This window comes from Pholis gunnellus (assembly GCF_910591455.1).
Source record: "Pholis gunnellus genome assembly, chromosome: 13".
In the NCBI taxonomy this organism is placed as follows: Eukaryota; Metazoa; Chordata; class Actinopteri; order Perciformes; family Pholidae; genus Pholis; species Pholis gunnellus.
Window position 1 is genome coordinate 13,992,278 of NC_136540.1, and position 24,071 is coordinate 14,016,348.

General features: G+C 40.6%; 1 protein-coding gene across 2 annotated transcripts in view; it reads right to left on the reverse strand.

Annotated features, from left to right (window-relative positions):
- The window catches only part of ncam1a (neural cell adhesion molecule 1a), a 227,895-nt gene that overhangs the window by 61,050 nt on the left and 142,774 nt on the right, over window positions 1-24,071 (reverse strand). For both annotated transcript variants that reach the window (XM_079172238.1, XM_079172237.1), the window contains exons 2-8: window positions 13,478-13,552; window positions 11,284-11,493; window positions 10,175-10,318; window positions 6,857-6,994; window positions 6,200-6,317; window positions 2,966-3,126; window positions 2,202-2,344 (exon numbers count right to left, since the gene is read on the reverse strand). In XM_079172238.1, coding sequence (XP_079028364.1) covers window positions 2,202-2,344; window positions 2,966-3,126; window positions 6,200-6,317; window positions 6,857-6,994; window positions 10,175-10,318; window positions 11,284-11,493; window positions 13,478-13,552 — 989 coding nt within the window. The remainder of the gene's footprint in view (window positions 1-2,201; window positions 2,345-2,965; window positions 3,127-6,199; window positions 6,318-6,856; window positions 6,995-10,174; window positions 10,319-11,283; window positions 11,494-13,477; window positions 13,553-24,071) is intronic.

Sequence of the window (24,071 nt, forward strand, 5' to 3'; positions counted from 1 at the left end):
GTAGTGTCGTGACCATCCAAGATAGACTTACTGTGAGCTACGACGGGATATAATCATGTAGAAGCCACAAGGCTGTATGATATTATCATTTTAAAGAAAGAAATGTTTTATTTGCGATGTCATGAACAACACTAGCCACAATTCTGAAGTCTAACGGCTACGTCTCTGATTGATGGACCTTGCTGTTACCATGGAAAAGTTTACCGCTCCCGCAAACGGCTGGTGAGGGTATGTGCTCATACAGTACGTGTTGCTTCACGGTCTGTTCGCAGATTTCAAAATGGAACAACATGGCGGCTCGTTTGGAAACTTTGTCTTGTATTACAAAAACAGTTTACGTGTTTCTGAAGCTGATAATGGACTGGTTACTTTGCATACAATGGCCTACTTTAGTCAAACATGTGTATGTTGGGCATGGGAGTGCAGCACAGACTGACCCATATTCTAGAGAATTACCTAAAAAATAACCAATATTATTATTCAGTTTTTGTCACAAAATCATATAGTTTCCTGATACGACCTGCTAGCAAATTTCTGAAAGCCTAGCACCAGTCCATAACCCAGGTTATGGGAGCCTCTGCAAGGGAAATACACAGTGCCTAACTACCATTTCATATCAGAATATTAAGATGTATTATTACTTTTTCCGTATCTAATGCATGCTGAAGCAAGAACCGGATTGTAAGGTGTTCCTGAATCCACAAACCTGCTAGAGGCAGAAAGGTAATTATCTTAATACTGTTTACTGCATTCACCGCAGGAAATTACCGCTCTGAAGTGACTAATCCGTCTACTGCTCACATGATGCATGTTGTCAGAACAGACCGTTAAGATGGATTTTTCAAAATTATACCATATTAATGAGCTGATAAGAGCATAACAATAGACTTGGGATGAGATTCTCTCCCCAGTCTGGCGACTGCCAACAGCTGTGACCACTGTAATGGAGAAAATGCACAAGGGCGGTATTCATAGCTCATACATCTTAAGGAGTCGTTTTCCATGTTCTATGGCCAAAGCTTTCATCCAGCATTATTGCCAACGCTCCTTCAGGACATAAAGAGAAAAAATGAGGATATATACCAAGGCGTGACAAAAATGCATGACCCTTATGTGTCTGGACGTGCAAGGACTTCTTTACTTTTATATCATGTTCATCCTGGGAAAAATTGCCCACTCATTCTCAAAGTGGATTATCACAGCAGTTTGCCAGAGTAGCTAAAGCTGAGTTTAAAACAATCAGATTTTCAGATAGAGGGAGACTCAGGGCTCTCAACACAGCAATAATTAAGAGCTAATTTCACTGAAATCATGTTTCCTCTTTCTCAAAATGACTCTCACTTAATGTTCTCTGAATTTCCAATGAGCACTTTTCATACTATTTTCACAAAAATATTCCCTTTTAAATGCTAATGATTAATAGGGAGGTACATGTACTCTTAACATCGCTGGGGAATAACAGGCCATGGAACTGCCTGGAAATTGGATTTATGGCAATCTGCACACTCTCCCCTCCAGCATTCATGTACGTACAAAATCATTGATGCAACTCTAGCAGTATTGGAGAAGGCTACCAAAAGTTTAGGGAGATGTTTGAATCCAAACTTTACTGTACAAAGAGGGAATAAGACGTTTTGAGTGTATGAAGCACAGCGAGCACTTTCAGCTGATTGGCTGATCATTGTAAGATGGGAGGGCTGGAAATAAAGCACATTTCCAGCAATGCACGAGCAATGCATGCCAGGGGACCGGTGACTGAGTTCAGTGGGAATATTAGTGGATGTCTTTTTCTGAGATAAACGACAATTTACTCGAGGTTTGTTATAACAGCAGTTCTTAAAGAAGTTCACATACATATGATTGGTTAACAGTGTCTGCGCTGTATTGACAAAATGAGTGCAGTTCATCACATCATGGACATAAAAAAGGTTTAGAAATAATAAATGGAATTCTGTGAAACACCAAAAACAGATTTGAATTTTCTTGAATAAAAATACTGCATTCATATTATTTTTTCCCATTTCTGAAAGGTGCCAATTCTACAAAACAAATATTTATATCTAGAGTCTCTCTATTCCCAAAGGTTTATTTGGTTGTTTGTTTGGTTTTCAATCTAGATCTGGATCGTAATAAGCCTGTGTTTGATTAAGTGTGCTGTTTGAAAGTGGCACTGTCCAAAGAAAGAAACACAAAATGAGTACCTGCTCTCCTTCAGTGAATACCCTGTCTTGGAAACTCCAGGAGATGGTGGGTGTGGGGTCGCCCGAGGCCTCACAGGTCAGGGTGACCTGTTCTTCAAACTCTGAGGCAGTCTGGTTACTCAGATAGGTAATCCTGGGTTTCACTAGAAACAAGACAAAAATGGCGAACGTGTTAGCAAACAATTGCCCGCGTGAGTGTAAGTTGAATGTATTCTCCTTTTAGCTCTCTTTTGGTCTCTACCAATTCTGGAGGAAAATAAGCTTTTAGAGGCTGAACGACTAAGCAGAGCAGCTGCAGAGTGGGCTGATCATTTGCTGTGGTTTGCAACACCATGGGTGACATCTTGCACATTTGATGCAATGTTGAAAATATGTACGAGTGCAGCTTTAAATAGCTGTTACATATTGTTAGCATTACTGTAGTCAAGTATACAGACAGGCTTCATTAGAGTTGTGGTTTCATACCCCATTGACTGATAATAGAGCTGCAAGCACATGATTACATGAAGCGGGTGCAAATTTGCTCATGGAGAGAAACTCTAGTGTGATATCTTTCAATGTCCTAAGGGGTGGCTTAATTAGTTTTCAATAGGGCACTTTTTTCACTGTACACTTCACGCTGTGTAGCTTTGCACCGAGCCACTGGAACAGCTGTGGAGAAGTGTACAGCAAATGTCAATAAGTACAAAAGAAAAAGGACCGAGAGAGAAAAAGAACCTCAGTCTCTGTTATGCTTTTGTAGGCGAATGGAGTTATTCTCTTACCGAACACGTTCAGGCTGACTTCCTCGGCTTTCTCTCCTGCCTTGTTCTTGGCGATGCAAGTGTAATCTCCTTCATCCACTTTCTTGACACTTTTTATTAACAATTCCGAGCCATCGTCGCTCAGGCTGTACTTATTACCCGTTTCAAGGACAACGTTGTTACTGTAGCAGAGGGAAACAGAGGAAAAAGACATGGCAGGGTTCACATCACAAGTGTTTGCCTACACGACTTCAGGGGCCTACAAATAACTTCCTTAACTCGCTGACAATGATCTGCTTGGGATTTTATCTCAGAGAGAGAGCAGCTGGTATACAACAAAGGCTGGGAGACCACAAAAGCTGCCCTGTGCTGTATGCCTCTGAGAAACTTCTCCAACAGTTCCACAGCTTTTGTTTGCCTCAGCTCTCCTTTAGCCCTTTTCTCTGTGTTTTGAAGAAGGCCATGCATCAATTTGATGATGATGATGCATGTCTCCTTCAGTTTCAAGAAAACCCTCTTTCACTCTTGAGAAGCAGAATGGATCACTGGATGTTAAATTTCCTGTTTGTGTAAGTATTTGTATGCCTGGAGTAGCAGCCTTCCTGAGGCATTTTGCAGGAAGACAGTGAATGACAAACAACAAACAAGCTTCCTTCACCCCTCTGTTTTTTCACTGCCTCACCCATCTGTCCTCCCTTCACCCTCGCTGTCTGTCTCAACTGTTCTCTGTTCTGGCCAGGAGCTTCATCCCCCTCAGCCTCAACACCCACATCACACTCCAGATTTGCTGCATGGAAGACAGCTGTGTGCAGCATCTGGGTGTTCAATAGACTTATTCACTCACATGTCTGCAAAAAAAAGCTTTATTCCTCTCACAGCGGTGTTGCTGTTGGTGCTGCTGCTGCTGCGTGACACCATTAAATAATGCACCATGAATATGAAAGTGCATTGAGCTAACAACTGTATGATGGAAATTAATGTTGGTTATTTGTACCTATCAGAGCTTGAGAGGTGATCATGTATCATTAATTCATACTGAATAAAGGTACTTGAGATATACTATACCAGCTAATGATAAATCCATGCTAGAAAAGTCATTACTGATCTCCTTGAAAGACCTGGTTAACCAACAGATTATGTTGCAATGTCGAGTGTTAAGTGCTCTCTGACTATGTCACATACCTATTTAATCAACACTTTACTTCTCAAATGTATACTGCTCATTCATGTTCAGGTTGTATTCTCAGGTCGTGAAGATTAATTGGGCCACCAATAAAAAACGGAAGAGTTTTAACCTTCTCTGCCAACAAAATATGTTTAAAGATCACATTTTAATTGATGAATTTAAATATTAAGTTAAAAATAAATAAACAGCGACGTTGTAGTCGCATCAAGGGTTTCAGATCCAATTGCTCTTGCATAGACACCCAATAAAAACAAAGCCGCTGCCCATTTTCTCCCATATCAAGTTGCTCTAAGCTTCATAATGCTTTTTATTCTTTTTTTGTTTTGCAGAGAGCCTATTTTTATTCTATTTGTTTGGCTATATTAGCCATAGAAGTTCCATTTCATATTTGCTTAAATCTTAACCTTGTAACACCTACTGTATGTTAAGGCTACGCCATGTTTAGAGTAACAAGTCGCTGGTGCAACCAGGTGCAGAGTCGCTACAGGTTTGTGCATGTGTGAGCGCCTGCTACATCACCACTCGAACTAGATCTAAATGGAATGCAGTTTAAATAGTGTGTGGGAAGTAATCATACTCATCAAAGCCTTTTTGCACTTGTTACAGTGTAAGTGCATGCATCGTATCATCTCTCCCACACAACTATTTGTAAGCAAGGCCACGCAAATTCACAAATTCACATTCATGCCCTATTTACCAACACTATACATCATCATCTCCCTGAAATGAATCTTGTGCTTTTGCAATTCTTTCATCGGGGGCCACAACCAGTAAGTCCAGAAAAGCTGCAAGAAGCAGGCGGCCGGGTACTTTAAAAGTTATTATATCTCAGACTTGATCAGAAGGCTTAATTTATAAAAGTGGCACAAAAGCTACCAGCCTCGGTGGATTAGTGCTAAACCTGAGACATGCGTTTGTGCTTCCAGATGGTGTTGAAGTACCCATTCAGAGGGCTTGTTTAGAGCACAGCCAGATATGCATATATTTGAATGAGCGCAATGAAAGAAAATATGTTCTGAGTTTAAGGAACCAAGCTGAAATCTCAGTCTGAATATTTTGTTAGGATGCTACTGTAGACAGGTGTGTGCTTAAATCGGCCATTGTGTTTGAGTTTCAGCAGAAGTAAAACAGTAGTGTTTATGTGGTCATTCCGAAGTGCTGCCTTGACACACTGCCAAATTCAGTCCACAGAGACTGAGCTGACAAGTATCTTATTGAAAAAAGACTTTTTGTTGTCAATAAGCCACTCTTATAGTGCATCCAGTATCCTGATGGTCACATACACACAGTATCGTAACAGAACCCTGCAATGAACCGTTCCTGTCCTTGTATGTGCATCTTTATACATCAATGTCTGGTCTCTACATACATGTCCAACCTACAGTGACATTGCCATTGTCACTGTGTCCAGCAGCTGGAGACAGAGGGCAGAGATAGCCCGACGACATCCCTGAAAAAAAACTGTCCACCTGATGTCTACATGGCCCTTTGATCCAGTTATACGTGATACGGTGCTAGAGAGTGTATCCTGTCACTGAAGGGCACAGGCTCATCCTTACAGAAGTGGCAATCATAAAGCTAATCATTTTCCTGCCAAAACAATAGAAAATAAAAAAGGGATGATTTCATTAGGAAGGTTTGTAACTAACTGAACTGAGCAGGAAGTATCAGATGAAATAGTTGCTGGAATTCTCTAAATGCTATCATCCAAACTCGTCACATACTGACTTTGTTTGTCAAAACTTTTGGCTTCACTTTCAAACGCACTGGGTTGCCCAGCGTGTCAAACTATGACGCTCCACTACAAAACAACATTACAATACAATGGAAAATGTGTAACTTCAAAATAACTCCATGACACTTTGAGACACGGACACCAGTCTCAAACAACGGTGTCCTGTGTTTGTTTTTCTCATCCACCTCCCAACCAACAACAATACCTAAAATGAATGAAAACCAGGTGGACCTATGCAAAACTAAAAAACAGGGATTCATTATTTTTTTGTCTTCTGACAGCTCAGATCCACCAATGATCCGAATCATCAAAACAGGCCAGTGGAACAACATACTGTGCCCAGGTGACGGTGGGTTCAGGGAAGCCGTCTGCGTCGCAGGCCAGCAAAGCGGAGATCTCGGTGTCTGCAGTAGCGTTGACCTCTGACAGCCTGGCGCGGATGGTGGGGAGCACTGAAAGAGAGATGACGAAAATAGAAGAGTAATGAGTACTAAAATGTATTTTGAAGCTCACTATGTGCACAGCAGTTTTCACCATTCAAACTGCAAAACATTTATTCACAAATATATATAAATATATGTGTTGAGTGTTTGTGTAGTTGTGTGAGTGGCCTCATTAAAAACAGCCTTGGTGGTGTGTGTGAAAGCTAGCCTAGTCTATGAAATACTGTACATTGCGTGTCGAGTCTGTGGAATACTTCACAGATACTGGAGCACTTTAGTGGGGACCCCACTCGGTATTATTCACACTTTTACAGAAAGGAAATTGGATTTTGAAATAAAAATAGAAAGACTTTTTTTTTTGGCATATATTTTAAGGTACTATATATGACCATGGATGTGATCAAAAGGGTTAAAAGAGCATTTTCCTTTTTTTGGAGGGGGGGGGGGGGGCATCATTACTGTTTCCTTTCTATGTTGAGCAACAACTCCTTTTTGAGCAACAGGACAGGCAGGGCGCAGAAGGTGAAAGAGATGCAGACAGCGCTTACCGTTAACAACGACCTTGATCATCTTGAAATCTATTTCTCCCCTGGCCATGATACGGGCCTCACAGTTGTACATGCCCTCGTCTATCTTCTTGATGCCGCGGATCTGCAGGTGGCCATTATCCATGATCTTGAATCGCACTAAAACAGAAATGGCAAAGAGAACAGTAGTTTATCACATAAAATGATGCAGATTATATTCACACAATAAATAACCAATGTGCCCAGTATGGATATTTATATATAAATATTGTTGTTGCATCTTGAAAGAATACGTCGATCTCCTTGGAAATGATTTCTGTAAGTTAAGAGATGAACTGAGCACCATGTGTGTATGCCATAGTTTAAGTTTATGAATTATGGTTATTTCCTTCAATCTTGAAAATCTGACTGTGTGCATAAATTCAAGTAAAGGTTCAACGGGGACATAAAACTGAAATGTTTCACTTAGAAACTCAGACGGGAAGTTGGAGCCAGATTTTTTTTTTTAAAGTCCCAATTATCCCTGGTAATCAAGCAAGTGGTTGGAAGAACACAGTGAGCCCTGCGTGACACCCCGGCTACACCAGACGTATTTCAGCAGTGTTTTACACCAATCATAGAGCCTGACAATCTGTTGCACCTCTTATTAAACCAGCCATAAACACACAGTACCAGACTGAGCTGGCTAACACAAACCAGGTGTTTCTCACACGTTTCCTCCCGCACATTATTAAAATCTAGGGCTCTCTGACTGCATCTGATTTAAGAGCCTTAAGAGCTGAGTCCCTTTTTGTTGTTTGTTCTTTATGTGGCCCAATTTAGAGAACTAAAGCACTTCTCCTCCACAATTGGTGACCGGCCAGTGTGCACTTTAAAACTGACCTGATTAAAAATGTCGGCTATATGGGGGGTACTTGTTAAGCGTGGCTTTTACGGGCCAATTTATTTCTTCTTTGGGGATGGGGGCTTCAATGTTCCCGGTTCAATTTACCATGCTAGTACGAGCACTTCAGATTCTCCGGCTATCTAATAGAGAAGTCCACAGCGTGAACTAAAGAAAGAGTGTATGCTATAAAATCACTCTATGCATATAATTATATACTGAGTGCTAGAAAGAATGTTGCTGTGGGATTGTGAACGTTTTCTCCCCGTCACTTTTGAGATTTGCGCACTTTATTGCACAAACAGTTCCAACTCCACTTTTGTCCCCATTCTGGAGCTCTCTGCCAGTCATGGAGGATAACTAAGTACATTAACCGACATATTAAAATGCAATTATCAGTTAGGCTTACTTTACTTAGGTATTTCAATTTTACGTAACTTTTCACTTCTGCGCCATTACATTTCAGAGGCAAATCCTGCTCTTTTCACTCCGCTGCATATATTTGACAGCTATAGTTTACTAAGCATTTCACATGTACAATATTTGATCAGCTTATACACATGTCATATATTTAACTAACCAACATATAAAGGAGTTGAAAATAGCTCCAACCTGCTAACGGCAACATGTAAATGCTGCTTATCCTGATTACATTCGTATGGGACATGTAGCTGCTAATACTTTTGAATGCAGTTATTCTTTTATGTTTACCAAAACATCTTTCACTGATTTCCACAATATTTTTGTCTGTTTCTTTGTCTGCATGCACATGTAAATAAGTATAACAACCTCCATGCCTCAACTGAAGTTCAGCCAATATATTTCAAGTCAACCCACATTTGAGGGCCAAGTGTGGTGTTTGAACAGAAACAGATGCTCTACATTTCATCGACCAGCGCTCAACTCGTGTTACGTTGACACACATGACAATGCAGTTCTGATGGGAGGTTCAACAATGCAACATGCAGCATATGGTTAAGGTCAACTGCTGTGAGGGACATTGCATAAGCAGTTTTCAGTCTTCAGTTTTGGTTACAATTAGTGGTTTTTCCAGTGGAAAACACATTCCTTGACCAGACTCCAAGAATAAAGGCGGGCTAAGCACAACACTGTGGTGACTCCAGGCTCTCCAGCGGTCACCAAGGGAGGGGTTACTCTAAGGTTAAAATAGGCCCAGTCCAAGTGTAAAAAATAATTCATCTCCACCTCAGTCCTTACACAGCAGATTGTAATTTTAGTTGAACTCTCTGAGGTCAATGTTCTCTGCTGCCTGAAGTTGAAATCCTTCACAAAAACTACATGTTCATCCTTCACAATATGAACAGCGGTTACAATAGTTTCCAAAGTTGAGTCACAGCAGCGAAAATATTTAGAAATGTATCAGACTGAATCCACTCCGCCAGCACCATTCACTTCTACAGTGTTTACTGTTATGTTCAGTGTTTCTCTCCAGCAGATACCTTGATTCGGTTACACACCTCATAGCTCCAAACGCGTGTTTAGTGGCGAAGCAACAACTATGTAGAACAAAGGGATCAACTGTGGAGAGAGGGATTCTTGCTTCGGACATGTGGTGCTTTTTGTTTTGTTTCGTCTTTCACCGCTGTGACTGCAACTCGCCATAGGAACACATGACAAGGGCTGTAAATTCCAGCTGATTCCAGCTTCCGTCCACTGTCAGCGAGCAAGATACAAAGTCCTTTCTAGCCTGAAGGCACTGAGTATTTGATACACTCAAAAAATATTTTCCTTTAATAGTACGGTTACAAGAATGAGCATACTTGGCAATCCTACAATGAGGACAGGGCTGCACAAACGGTCCAAAAAACGTCTGCCATGTCTCTGCTCCTAAAACCTCATTTCTATTTCATCATGTGCTAAACAAATAGGATTGAGTCAGGGGAAAACTGGTGAAAAACATAGAAAATATAAATGACCTCAGTATTTTTAAGCTTGTTAAACTTGCTGACCTGCATAACTTGGTAGGTCTAGATTGCATTGTCTTATATTGTTACAGACGGAAATTGTATTGTTAGTTCTTCTCTTACCCTTCCACTTTTCCCTTTTTTCTTCAGTTTTTCTGATTATTTCCGCCTCCAGAGTACTTCTCCCTCTATTTGGAGAACTTAAAGTCCAATCTGCCCTCATACATCCTTTCTACTGGCAATAACCACTTCATGCTGGGCCAAACAAATATAATTTCCACGTTCATACATCATCTGTGAGGTCTAAAACTTCCCCACTGAAAATGCTCATATTTGCTCATAGATGAGGGGCAGCAGGAAAAGGAGGTGAGGAAGAGTGTGGCAAATTGATTGGAAAAGGCAAATTGGCGAACGGCATTGGTAGGAAGGTGAGGTGACTGCTCAGGGAGGGAGGGGGGATGAGAAGGAATGGCAGGTTGGAGGTGAGAAAGTAGCTCAAGCATTGGAACATTTGTGTTTGGGCTGGCTCACCATCTTTGGCAACCTGGATCCTGGAGCCCTTATGCTTCCAAATGATGGTGGGTGGCGGCGAGCTGACCACATCGCAGACTATGTCAGCATCATCGCCTTCATTGAACTCCTGTGGGCTGGGAGCACTCTCGAAGGTGATCTTTTCTGTAGAGAGATGCGAGGGACAGACCGACACTTAAAAGGTGAAAACTTTCATGTGTCATATTTAAGATTGCTTTAAAAAAATCAAGGCACCTAAATGGTTGGTTTCTGCTCCTCTTATTAATGTTTGGTTGGTCTAAATTTGACTTTATCGCAGACGTTGTGCGAAGGTAGTCAAGGTGAAGACAGTTCAAAGATTCCAAGACCGTGCACAGCGCCCTCAGTCATTTCAATGGGACAACTCCGTTGAATGCTGTATTTCTACTGTTGTAAGAGAGTTGTAAAATCCTTCCTTGTCACGTAACAAACTGCCGTAGAGCGATCTGGCATCTGAAAAGCTTCAAACTTTTAAATCTATGAACAGAATTTCCTAGATTATATTTTATTTATTTATTTTAATGAGGTAGAGGGTTAAGTAAAAGCTTACGTTTTTCAAGACATACCAACAAAGGATTTATGAATGAATAGTTTGGCTATTTAACCTGGAAGACTTGTTGTCTTGGATGACCAAGTATAACTTCATCTTTTGTTTACATTTGGCTTGGATGCCAACAATCCGGGGGTGAATAAATGTTACATGAAATGTCTTTAAAACTAAGGTATACAGCATATATAAGCAGTCCTCCTTTAAATTCCATTCATATTGTACTAAAAGGTTTTGCTAAAGAGGAACTTTAACTGGAAAAAATACGTTGCCAGTGAATATAATCCATTGAACATATCTGTCAAGCAATTAGTGAAACACAAAGGTATTTTCCAGGAGACAGAGTAAGGTTTACAGTAATTGCTCTTTTTGTACTGCACAGAGGGAGCAGGTTGTTTACAGTCTTTTCCTTCAATGTCAATGGTCTAATGAAAAAAATAAAAAAACAGTTTTCTCATAATTTAAATGAAAAACACATAATGCAGGAGGCATTATATAAAAAAAATGTACTGCTGCAAATGAGTATAAAAAAGATGGGACTTACGGAAGATCTTCACTTGGACCGTGGCCTGGGCTTCCTTGTCCCCGTTCCTTGCCACACACTTGTAGATACCGGCGCTGTCCACGTTGGCGTGGTATATGGTGAGGGTCGACATGGTTTCATCGCCACGGCTCACAAAGATGTCTGGCCGGTTGGGGAGGATCTTCTCCCCGCTGGGGGTGTACCAGTCTATGTCTTTAGCATCTCCAACCACTGAAACACAAGAAAGTAAATGAGAGTGAGGCAAGGAAGCAAGAAGTCAACAGCTGCCATTTAAATGATCACTTCAAAATAAAGTGGATATCTGTTTTCCAGTTTTGCATTAGCTTAGCCTCCTTTTTTGTTAGATATTTGGATTTGGACGCGTCCATTCAGAGTGTATTACCTATACCTATTAGAATAAAGTAATCAGGTGCATCCCTGATGTATTACATCATAGATGTAAACTGTTTTACAACTTTAGGCAAGACTCTGTGCTCTACTGTGAGAAAACAAATTAAATCTGACTCAAAATGAAAGATGAAACCAGAATAGTCATTATAACTTCTAGTCACAAATGCTGATGAATCAAGAATTCTTTTGTGTGTTGATGGCTCGAACACATTATTGTTAAATCAAAACGCGTCTCATCTTTTCAGGACCAGACTAAATATGCTCACTAAAACATAAAAAAGACTGGCATGAATTATTTCAACGATCGTTTTTTGAAAAAGGCATTATTTGATTCCCTGAAACATAACGTCAACACTACATGCATTTTGACATCCTTTTCAATGGGAGGATTGGATTTCAAGCTGAAGCCACACTCTTTTATGGAGCAATACAGAACATAGAAGAATAAATTGGTTGCGTAATACTTTCTATAATGCCCATGTCTACAGTGCATTATGATACGTTATAATCTGCTTATAGCCCTGTATAATAATAGATAAAAACATTCATACATATTCATAATTCTTTACAATAATCCTAACACATTATAAAGCATTTTATGATGACTTATAACGTCAAGTATCATAATTCTACATAATGGATGGTCACTCAATGATATATTTTGGCAAGAATCATAGTGTATTATGATTGTCATAGTTGTAATATGTTCACATAATGAAATGTAATCACTTTGCATTATCATGTGCATAAAGTTTATGATATATTTGTCACTTTACTTAAAAAAAACAATTAACACTTCGGAGTCATTTATAATGACATTATAACGCATTGTAACATTGATATTAATACATTAGAAAAAGAAAATAATCTGTTACAACAAGAAATTATAATGCAATATGATCCTTGCAACAAAAAAATGACGAGCAATTGTGAAGTGTTACTTGACCTTATAGGTCATTATATAATTATTCATTCTGTGTTATGATTATTGTTATAAAGTATTATAGCTATTTATGAGTGCTTATAACTAGAATTATACAGTGTTATAGGCAAATAGTGATGTATTATATACGTATGTTTATTATGCATTATATACATGGGCGTCAATGCATAGAAGACCATTGCAACAGGTCTACTAGCGGGAGTCAAATGGTTACCGCTTCAGTACACAGTTATTCATTTTTAAATGGTCAGTTCACCCAAACTAAAGAATCTTACTTGTATTGGTGGATAAGACCAAGTCTACCTGAATGGCTACATACTGTCTGCTTTTGTAATTTGGGTGGACTGAACCGTTATTGTGTAGGCTCTGAAGTTTTATAATAACTGTGACCTACTGACTGGCATGATTTTATTCATGTACCGAATAGTCTAAAATGTCAGACAGCTCACCCACCAAATGCAAAACCCACCTGTAACTCAGGTCATCTGATAACTGCACATGTACATTCAACCGTCTAAGCCCTGTCTCATTATCTCTTCAGACTGCATCACTCGCCCACCTCTTTCAAGCCCTCCTCCTCCTCCTCCCTGACTGTGATCATAACTTCCCTCTACCTCCTTTAGAAAAGACTGCTCAGTTCATTTATCCTTGCCTTTTATTCAGCACCGTCTTGTCTTTTGTCTTGTATTTCTTTAAGACGTGACTTCTAATCAGAGTACATCAAACGATATCAGTCTCATTATTCAAACTGACTGAGATCACTTTTATCAGATGAACTAAATTCATACTGCCAGTATTGCAACAAGAGAGGAAATCTGCAACAAGCTGTGTTAAATGCGGTATGTTTGAGATCACGCTTACCTTCGCAGAGGAAAAACTTGGACTCTCCCACGCTGATCTCTCCTTGTGTTGGAGTGATTTGCACCTGGATGGCAGCTGGGAAAAGAAAAGACGACAGAGCAGAATATACATTGGTCTCTGGTTGCAGTGAGAGGAATGGTGACACAGGGGCAAAGCGCAATAAGGCAAGGCTCAAAATCAAATTGCTTTGCCTGCTCAAAAGATCAACCATTTTTCAGGCATACCCTCTATGAATGAAACTCCGGGATGAAATGTCGATGCTCGCTAGAGTGCAACATCTCCATGTGCAGATGGGTCAGGAGTCTAGCTTTTTCTACAAGGGCAATGTTGAACTGTCTGGTTGTTAGCGGGCGCACTTGTCATGGATAAACTGTACATAGAAGGCATTTCTATCAGCGCAATCAGTTTTACATTTTTCGTATTTTCAGGCTTTTCACTGTGTTATAAAGTGGCGACTGTTTGGTGTACTCTTGAATACTTTGCTAGGCTTTGGTCAACCGATTACATATCACCAACGTTGGCCCTCCTGTTAGCCTGTTAGTCCTGCAGGACAATCACAGCTGGTATATGGTATTAGGGCTGAGGTCTAAAATGTTATGTATTAAGCACACGGCTTTGTAAAAAAAAAAAAGCAGTCTCGATATATTGTACGCACAACAAGAACAACATTTTCTTTCTTTTTTATTCACCTTTCCGGTCTCGACAAATGGAGTGAGCGGCAACCCATATTGATGAGCCAGGTTATGCTGTAATGCTGGATTTTTCAGTAATTACAAGCTGGTTTTGTTTTCACCTTGTGTGACTCTATGTGTCTTTCGACAGATTTTGCCGCTGCGATAGAGTCACAACCGTGCAAGAGGTATTCACGAAACTTCACAGGTGTGTAGTTGAGATCAAAACTGAGGCCGGGTTTGAAGATGGGTGTGCGTGTGTGTGTGTTTCTGTTCTACAGTAACATTCTATCCTGAGGAACTTCATTTCAACTGTACAAGATGCCTCTGCAGTGCCAGAGATGACTGCCCTCCATGGCCTTGTGATTCACTCATCAAAAGCTATACCTTTTGCTGCCAAGACTTCCAAGGTGCAAGCTGTTATAAACTCTTGTTCCCGTGACTCTGTGACAATCAATTGTTTGACACCTGCCAATGTCAAAGGAAGGGAAAGCATGCAGCGGGCACCTCATGACAGACTGAAACTGGAGAAGAAGAAGGCTCAGTTCAGAAGGCTAGCGAATGCGTGGCATATTATATTGACAATAATTAAGTTCTCAAGAATGAGGTATTTCAAATTATGCAATTGTAATTAGTATGGGGTAAGATGATCTTCAGCCCTCAGAAGCAATCTTCAATATATTAGTAACACTATCTTATTTTCCTTCCAGGGTGTTCTCGTTCTCCTCCAACCCATCTCTGCTTCTCCTGGCAGATGATTAAGAAGGCATAATGCCGTAAATCAAAGAATATCCTTTTCCTCACACTCTATTGCACTTCATCTCTCAGCATCAGCATCAGCTGCTGTGACGCAGACAAACACCTGGTGTTTGTTCCTTACTGCGTGCTAACAAATTCAAATTCAAACTCTTGCATATTCAATGAAAAGTGTTAAAACGCGGAATCATTTTCAAAGGCTTAATCAGGAAATTATCACTTGCACGTGTGCGTCAGAGTGACAGGACATGGAAATAAAAAAATGTTCATATGTGAAACCATTTCATTTAAGTCTGTCTTTGGTGACGTGCAGCATGGGAATGCAGCGCAGACCGCCAAGCAGAAACACTACTGAATCGTGATCCGGAGCTTGACAGAGAAACCCCGCTGAGCCTCCAGCATGTCGCCACTTCACACAAATGAGTGAGTCAGTCTCAGCCCAATTCCCAGCAGGAGATGCATGGGAATGGTTCGCTAAGACCCGCCATTCAAAGACAGATAGCCAGCTATCATCACAGCACAGTGAGACGTTGGTGTTTCATGAAGCGTCAATAGCCATAGAAACGCGTCCATGACTGAGAAGAGGCGGTCACAGCAGTGGCCTTTCGTTGTTCTGTTTTTCCCCAGCACACTCCGTAATGTGCATATAGGCACCACCGTTACTCTGTGAAGCTGAAACCTGGCGCATTCACAAACGGCACACATGTACACAACAAGCTCTTTGAGTTCAGCGTGTCGCCATGTTCAGTTGCGTATATGAAGGTCAAATCGGAACGCTCATGGAAGATTCAGTCTTCCGCTCGTAGAAACACTTTTTTCATTCTGTGAGTACACACAAAGTACGCAGGCATGTGAGCATCACGGCGCTCTAAAGCAGAAATGGTCAACCAACTTCACAACCTGCGCTCCTGAGAGAAGACGATACTAAGACATGGCTGCTGGCCAGGAAAACGCGAGCTTACGTTAACCAACAGGCAACAAATGATGTAAATTACCTGGTCGAGGATAGTCTCACATATTGATTTCAGTAAACTATTCAAGGTGAGAATAACATCTCCCCCCCCCCAATATGGCTTCGTCAAAAAGTTGTACAAATATTGATGTGCTGCCACATAAATGAACTGTCCTTTGTTCCAGGTAATGCAGGCTCTAGAGGCATGGAAAACCACTACCCACTGTCTGTTTGCTTTTACGGGCTGGAGGTAGATACAAAGAAAACAACATATCCATTTTCTTCCCTCATCCAGTAAGATCACAGATACCATGCTGCAACCCCGAGCCATGCCTCCTAAGACTAGGACAACTGGCCAGAAATCAACTGATCATATCTGCAACACTAAAGACAACAAAAAGGAGTTGAGGCGGTGTGGGAAAGATAGCTATTCCCAGAGCCATTTCCTCAGTGTGTTGTCTCTAAATGGCCACTTCTGCTGTGTCTCCAGGATGAAGTGGTTGTGAAGTCTCATGCGTCAAGCAAAAGTGTGAGCTTGTGTCTCTGCTGAGAGCATATTGTGAGTTATAAAATCAAGGTGTAAAAACGGGAGAGGATGCCAGCTTTAATTACTGTAGAAATCTGAAACAACACTTGTTCTTCGTCAAAATCTTTGTTCTTCATCTGAACAGTGGTTTTCTTTCCCTGTTCAGATGAAGCCTTTCAAATCCTGTTTGGATAACTCTCTTGTCAAAAACATTCTCTCTTTAGACAGGGTTATTATTCATATAAACTAGAGGTTTGATGCCACATTTGAACAAATTCTTAACATTTTAATCGTATTCAGTGTTCATTACTTCATAAGAAACTTAATCCCTGCTCTATAGACCAAAACTAATTTCAATACATGTGTGATATTGCTTGGTGCTCGCCCCAGAAAAACACTATGAGGACATAAATGGAGTATTATTTTATTCTTTCTGACTGCCACAGACAGTGACAAAGTGATTTGTAAAAATACTGAAATAGATTAGAGCTATCCATGAGGAGAGCTTTGGATTTGGACTTTGGAAGACTCATTAAATATCTGTATCTATTATAATATGTATTTCTTTTGAGATTTGTATGACCTGATGCTATAGAAAATGGTCATCAGTTATATAAATTGTATAAAATGTGTTGTAAATATGATGAAACGTGCAAAAAATGGCAAAGGAGCTGTAGATTAACAGAAGGGATAGAAAGAAGCGCTTGGCATGGTGAGGAGAGGGCAGGGATAAAGGATGAAGCCGTCTGTGCCCCGACGTGTTCACTCGTGACACCAATCTAATATCCCTCCACTAAGACTTTCAGTCCTCTCTCAAGTCTCCAAAAGACTTAGAAACTACAATAGAAGGATATATTTTTTGGGGCAGATCATTAAATCTAACCAGTTGGGACCATTCACCAAACTCACAATTACAGTAACGGGCCAACCACCAGCATAGTACTTTTTAGATGAAAGCACTTCAGGATCCTGACATTCATTATGTTGGAAGGTTAGTACATGTATGGCTAGCCTTAACCAAGGGGCTGGTGTATTAAGCATGACTGTCAGGAAAACTGTCTGTCTATATATTCAGGGTCTTGCTTTAATATACTCACAAATTAATTACTAATCGAAGTAAAAACATTTGCTTTAACAAAGTATGTTAGTTTTAACCAATGTTTGTGTCCCTAAAGTAACATACTCCTTCAACCCAAATCATGATATTTTACTCAATCGAACCCAAAAGTTGTGTTGCTCCAAAAAAACTGCATAAGCACTATACAGTTGGTGTAAATGTAGAAATATTCATATCAAACATATTTTTGTTTCAGAGGACTATGAGATTCAACGTATCCGTGGTTTGAAGAAATGGACCAACATTTATTCTGGCGACTGGGTTGCATATTGCAACATCATCAATAAACCAATGTGGAGGAAGTGAGTGAAACCAAAAACAAGAAACACGTCTGGCAAATGCACACGACCCAGAGTGACCTACTGTAGCTCCAACTGATTTAGTAGCAGGCTTAAGTTAGCGGTGTGCTAATGCTGGAGAACACTGTAAAGATACCATGTAAAAGCCAGTCGGCGAGGTGCGGACAACAATAAAAACAGCAATTTACTCTGCTCTTGACTCAGTCATGCTAACGAGCTGACTTGGACACAGTAGATCTATAGCCACAGTGTAGAGACCCCTGGGAAATTGGGGTTATCTGGTTCACACATTGTGCTTTAACTCATTCACTGAGGATTTTGTCTGCACAGCAGCTTTGACTCTGACAAATGTATGTATAAATAAAATTCCAATCTGCCTTTCTCTCCCTGTGGACTTTCAGTGCCATGTCCCTCGTATTCCCAGCTTTTGAGAGGCGAACAACTGTATAACCAGAGATGAAAGTTTCCAGCATTATTTATTTTTTTCAGGAAAAAAAACAGACGAGTTGTTCTCTGAAACCATCCACTGAGGCAATTAGAGGCCACAGTAACCCAAGACACCACTAGTTATTTCACTGCATCCACATGGAAGACGGTATCCCACAGTGTTTACCTGCAGTTCCTCCTCACAGGTACTGTTTGCTCTTTAATATCCCCTTACAAACCCCGTCTTCTAAAAACTACATACATAATACTTCACACAAATAATGCTTTTCATCAATGTCGCCAGTAGCCAGGATTTTAGAAATACAGAGGTTACAGTTGTAATCCCCTCAGGTGGTAATATTTCTTTCCTTCAAACTTAAAGCAACATAATAAAAGAACATTTAAACCATACTGTAACTGCTTTGGATTAATACATTCACCACACACCTTTAAAATGAATATGAGAGATACAAATAAAAACAATGAAACTGCAACTTCCTCTCTTTATTTGCCTATAAAGTCTGAACTGAAAGCATTCAGGGCAATAGGATTAAAATGAAATTACACTGGTATTATCCTTTAATTAAAACAAAGAGAGGCAGGGTCTTTTATAATAGCTCAAGGTAACTGAAGGCATTAAATAACTTACATATACATCCATACATAGGCACACACACACACACACACACACACACACACACACACACACACACACACACACACACACACACACTGTGTTTGCCTACTTAATAGCTTGCCAGCAGATTGATTATTCAAGTTATTAATTTGACAAAGTTAGGAGAGAAGTTAGATGGCAAAGCACATTCAAAGCTACTTTCAAAGTTCAGAAGCGATATTAGCAACGGTGTCTTAATTCACTGATAATCCCTCCACACTCTGAAGCAAATATGCCCGAGGGGGTTTTAATAACAATGACCAAAAGCACTGACTGAAGATGTGAGTGTTGGCATTCTGCAGCGAGAGAATTATGGACTTTACAGCCTGGTACCATAAATAGGCTTTTAGCATCTTAACTGCAGGGTTCTTTAATTCCAAATTATGTAAGAGCAAAAACATTTATACAGGCCACTTGTCCATCATTACGTCTTTTAACGGAGTTTGTAAAGCGAACTGACAAGAAGTGGTCGGCCCTGCTGGGGAAAACCTGACGTTTGAGGCAGCTTCATTCCTGTCTTGTATTGGGAGGTTTGCATGCCTAATTGGGGGCCTGGCAGACGGTGGCGACTGGCTCGATTACAAGGAGGCTACAACAGTCAGCTGTTGGTGCTTAACATGCAAGTCATGTCGGAGCAAGCACACACTATGCAGGGGCAGACGGCACCGAGTAGAGCCACACTGGGATGCATACATCGCCAGCGCCAACACTTAGAAAGCAACGATCTGAGGATTTACTGTCCAGCAATCTTTTCTCTGCTGTGCACAGTATGTGAATTAGATTGTCGAGTGATATGGCTTGTGCATCCCTGTGTTCGGAATGAAATGTCAAGGCGTCAGCGATGACGACAGAGACCTGAGCAAGATCGCCAGTACACACTAAAATGTTACACTCTCAAAGCTTTCCAAAGGCGAACCCATTTTCCCAAAGAAGTGTTAATTTTCTCTTACATCTCTTACAAAATGAGATAGGTTCCTCCTTAACTCCCCACAGGCAGTAAGGAGGGACTAATGAATTCATGAGGTATAATGAGACTATTTTCATCCTTGAAATTGAAGCTATATGCACTTTATGTGAATGTTGGATTGCATTTTTGCCATTATTTGACAATTGGAGGGGAAGACAGGTGGGGGGAATTCTGGACGAACAAGCACAAACAGACAGATACTGTACATGACATGTGACACAGTTTCCCAGACTGGAGAGAGATTATGTTTGCAACCCTTTCTCAAATAACTGCAAGCACTGCAGACTTTAAAAGGTGGGATATAGCTGGATCTCTAAATCTCTAAATAATCATTCTTAGAAAAAATACATCAAAGACTTCAAATAATATGCGACAGAACTGGTTATTCTCATCTAATGTCTTCTAATGTGTGAGAGCTTTCTTGGAGTCGTGACTCTCCCGTTTACAGTGCCTTCCTTTTAAAACCTGAAACAGCATTCAAGCAGATTCCTTCACCATCGTAACAGCTTTTGCATTAAATTGCGCATGTTTTGTGCGAGGTGTCGGTACAAACTGTCCTCTGAGCTGAAGTGAGCCATAGATTTGGCAAAGCTGACATCACAGAGCAGATGGGTGTGATAGGGAATATAAAAAAAAAAAAGAATGCGTCATACGTCAATTGGCTTGACACAATGTCTATTGACTACATAGAATTAAAGAAAAAAGTGTCAGACTTGACCTCACCTGAACACATCGAGCCCCTCGGCAAAGCCTTCCTCTACCACCCCAAAGCTATGTCGAACACATCAAGAAAGCGTCAATGGACTGGACGGACGCGCAGCCAAGCTCTCCCTCTAACCCTTCTCTAACCCACGCAAACTTGAAGAAGCTTCTCCACAAACTTCAAAAGGATCTCTGGCAGGCATTTCCAAAACATCATTTACAGCACTGTATGGACACCAACACTGTGGTGTCTGTGTACTGGCTCCCTATCCACACTACAGCTTTCTAAACACATTCTCTGACATGCCAATCAAATACTCTGTTCCCAGCAATTGTATGGCATCAGAGAAGAGCTGTTGCAACCGTTGTAGGGTATGTGAATGGAAATACAACGAACATGCTAACTCCTGTTCTACTCTGTGGGGGCCTTACATGTAAATATGTAATTTTGGGGAAAAAAAGTGTGTGTTGGTGTGGTGTGGTGTGTTTGTCCGACAGCAGAAATACCCTACACCATATAAAACAAGCACGTAATCGCCATGAGGTCATACTTAGGTTTCTGAAAATCTAAAGTGAAGCTCAAAATGGGCCATCCTAGATCGAGGCTCAAACTGAAAAGTGATGCCTTTTTTTTTATGCACAGAGGTCATCCAGGGGCATCCCCTTATCCAACGCTCACGCATTGGCCAACAGGATGCCCGCAGGACAATTAACAACAAGCCACATTATTTGCAACAACACCACAAACACGGCAGAGAGGTTAAGTTCAGTGACTCTTATTCGCCAAGGTGACACCTAGCTGCCAGCTAGCAGCTGTGACAGCACCCATCTGTCACTTCAAGCGGTCACGCCCTTAATTATGCAAAACGTTAAGCTTTAATATAATTTGAACAAGTGAGCAATACAAAGATTCAACCCCGTACAGTTGTTATGAACGGGGATATTAGCTATAGAGACCAAAAGCTTCTTTTGTACCTGGCTCGGAGGTTGCCACTTGAGATATCCTTAAATTTTACAGGAGAGTGTTGCATATTTCAAAAGAGGAGAGATGTCGGATATGAATGAAACAGTGTGGAAGACTTTCCTCACAGCTGAATCTGTTGAAGATCAACAAAAACTACTTTGTTTGTTCCAAGTAAAGATGCTTTTGGCAATATGGGCCATGGTGATGTTTGCCTTCTCTCCAATTTAATGGGACTGTGGCACTCGGCTTGTGGTGCTCAAAGCGCCGAAAAGAGCACAGTCGAAAAACTCGTCTCTTTCCAGGAAACATGAGCTGGTTTCAAAGGAAAATTAATTTGCAGGGGAACAGTGAATAGCGGTTAGCTTCCTAACAAAGCTAACTTTGAGAATAATTAAATTCGAATTTGTTTTAAAGATAAATTAGCCTTTCAGAAGCGCGTTCAAAACTGTCTCCACCACTTATCATTAACCTGCTGTACTTTGAAACACTGCACAAAGCACTAAGCAACCGTTTGTATGTGCTGTGTGTGGGTGTCAGGACTTAATCAAATTGACATGGACGTGTCAGCCACTAAGCTCCTTCTCTTCACATCTTTCAGTCATTCACCACCGGAGCTTTGTCAGGATTACAGTTGTTACCATCATTCCCCCAACCCGCCAACACTTCAGTTGTCATCCAAGCGCATTACAAGTGGAGAGGAGTGAATCCGGAAGAAGACAAACGTGTGCTGCAGAAATAAACACCTTTTAAGTGCTTTTTTTCCTAGAACTTACAGTGTAAAAAGTTTGAGACTGACTATGGTGTGACATGGGCTACTTCGTACAGCCTCATATTTACCTCCACTTAATTAAAAGAAATGTGCTGTCTCACCTGATCCCCTCCAAACAACTTCCTGACACATTTCCAATAGCTGCTCCTCTCCTGTCATTACTATGTGGATATTTAACACATCAGGCCAAACAGTGAAATGTCCCTTTTTGTCACCGATTAATTGGAGCCTTCTCATTCTGACAGCACCTAATTACTAAAGCTGGAGAGAATGCTAAAAGAAGGCTAAAAGGCTGAAAAGAGCAGCAGCAGCAGAAGAAAGAAAAAAAACACCTACTAGAAGAAATCTGGCTGTGAATAAATTACATGTAAAACCAGTCAATGTAAAGGGTGGAATGACTAAAGATTATAAAACACAAGGCAGAGATCTAAAGTGCTGCCAGCAGTTCATAAAGCTGCAGCTGAGAAGCAAGACAGTACTCAGAAACATCCGTGGCACTCTGCCCAGTAAATTTAGAGAAATTGTCTTGTTGTTGGTCCAACAGGAAAGCTCTTAGAGGTCAAATTAGATAAATATTGTGTATAAGTGAACATTTTATCATGCTGTTAGAGGAAAAGGGCAGAAGTTCACTAGTTTCATGTGGTTTCATCCTCTAAAGACCACGAATAACCACATCAAATTTCATGGAAATCCTTTTGTCCCATCTCAAAATATTGGTTGGTTGGAAATGTTGATTGCATGTTGGTGCTAGTAGAAAAAGGGGGTCAAAGAAATTAGGAACCATGCTCCGGGAACCAAGAAAAACCTTTCAAAATTCTATTATAATCTGGCTCATTTTGGTTGAGTGTCTTGCTCTGGACCAACATGTTGGACAGACAGACTGACTGGCATTAGCTTGATGAAGCTGTTTAGCTCCCAGTGCAAAAAACAAGCTATTGTTGCACCCTACACGATATGCTGTTGATGATTAACCTACAAAATTCAAACAAGACACTCTTAAAAAGTAAGCTCTGCAAGGCTTTCATTTATTTCCTTTATTTCACAAACCCTACCCATTGCACTACTCAGTTAAAGCAGATCATGAAAAGTATTTCCGAGTAATTTTAAGCAGGTCTGACCTGAAAATGCCTTAGCTCCTACCAATTAGCTTCCTGCGGGGCCTGTCTGTCACGAGGTCAAATCCCCTGGTAAATTATAATTAACAGCAATACAGCTGAGGCCAAGCTATAATTTAAAGAAAGAAAATGTAATATATTTTAGATGAACTGACGGCTGATATTTTCTTAGCCAAAACAATGACCATCAATGGCATTATAAAAAAAGTGATACTTCCGCATTCATGTATTAGTTTTGTGTACACAAAACCAAAGATATGTATTTGACTGTGGTGACTGCTGGCAACTCCCTATGTGGTCTTTCAGAATAAAATGCTTCCGGATGCTTTACACATGGTTGTAAAGCAAGGTGTTGGAGACATCCCCACACAAAACAAAATGGGAACCATTTATCACGGGACACAATCTTATGAAGCAGCTGTTACTTAAGACCAAACTGGATATAAATCACCCAATCCGAGGCAAAGCACTTCAACTGAAGCTTCAGGGACAGCAAAGTGCTGCTGAAGTAAGACACACTTAATGCTGTTATCATTTGTGAATTGGGTCCTTGAAAAGGGTCAAAGCAACAGCAAATGGACAAGTGTTATAGAATAACAGCAGTGTATTTTTACCTTTTCTTTCTGATGCTATCATGTCTGTGAAAAGTCTAAC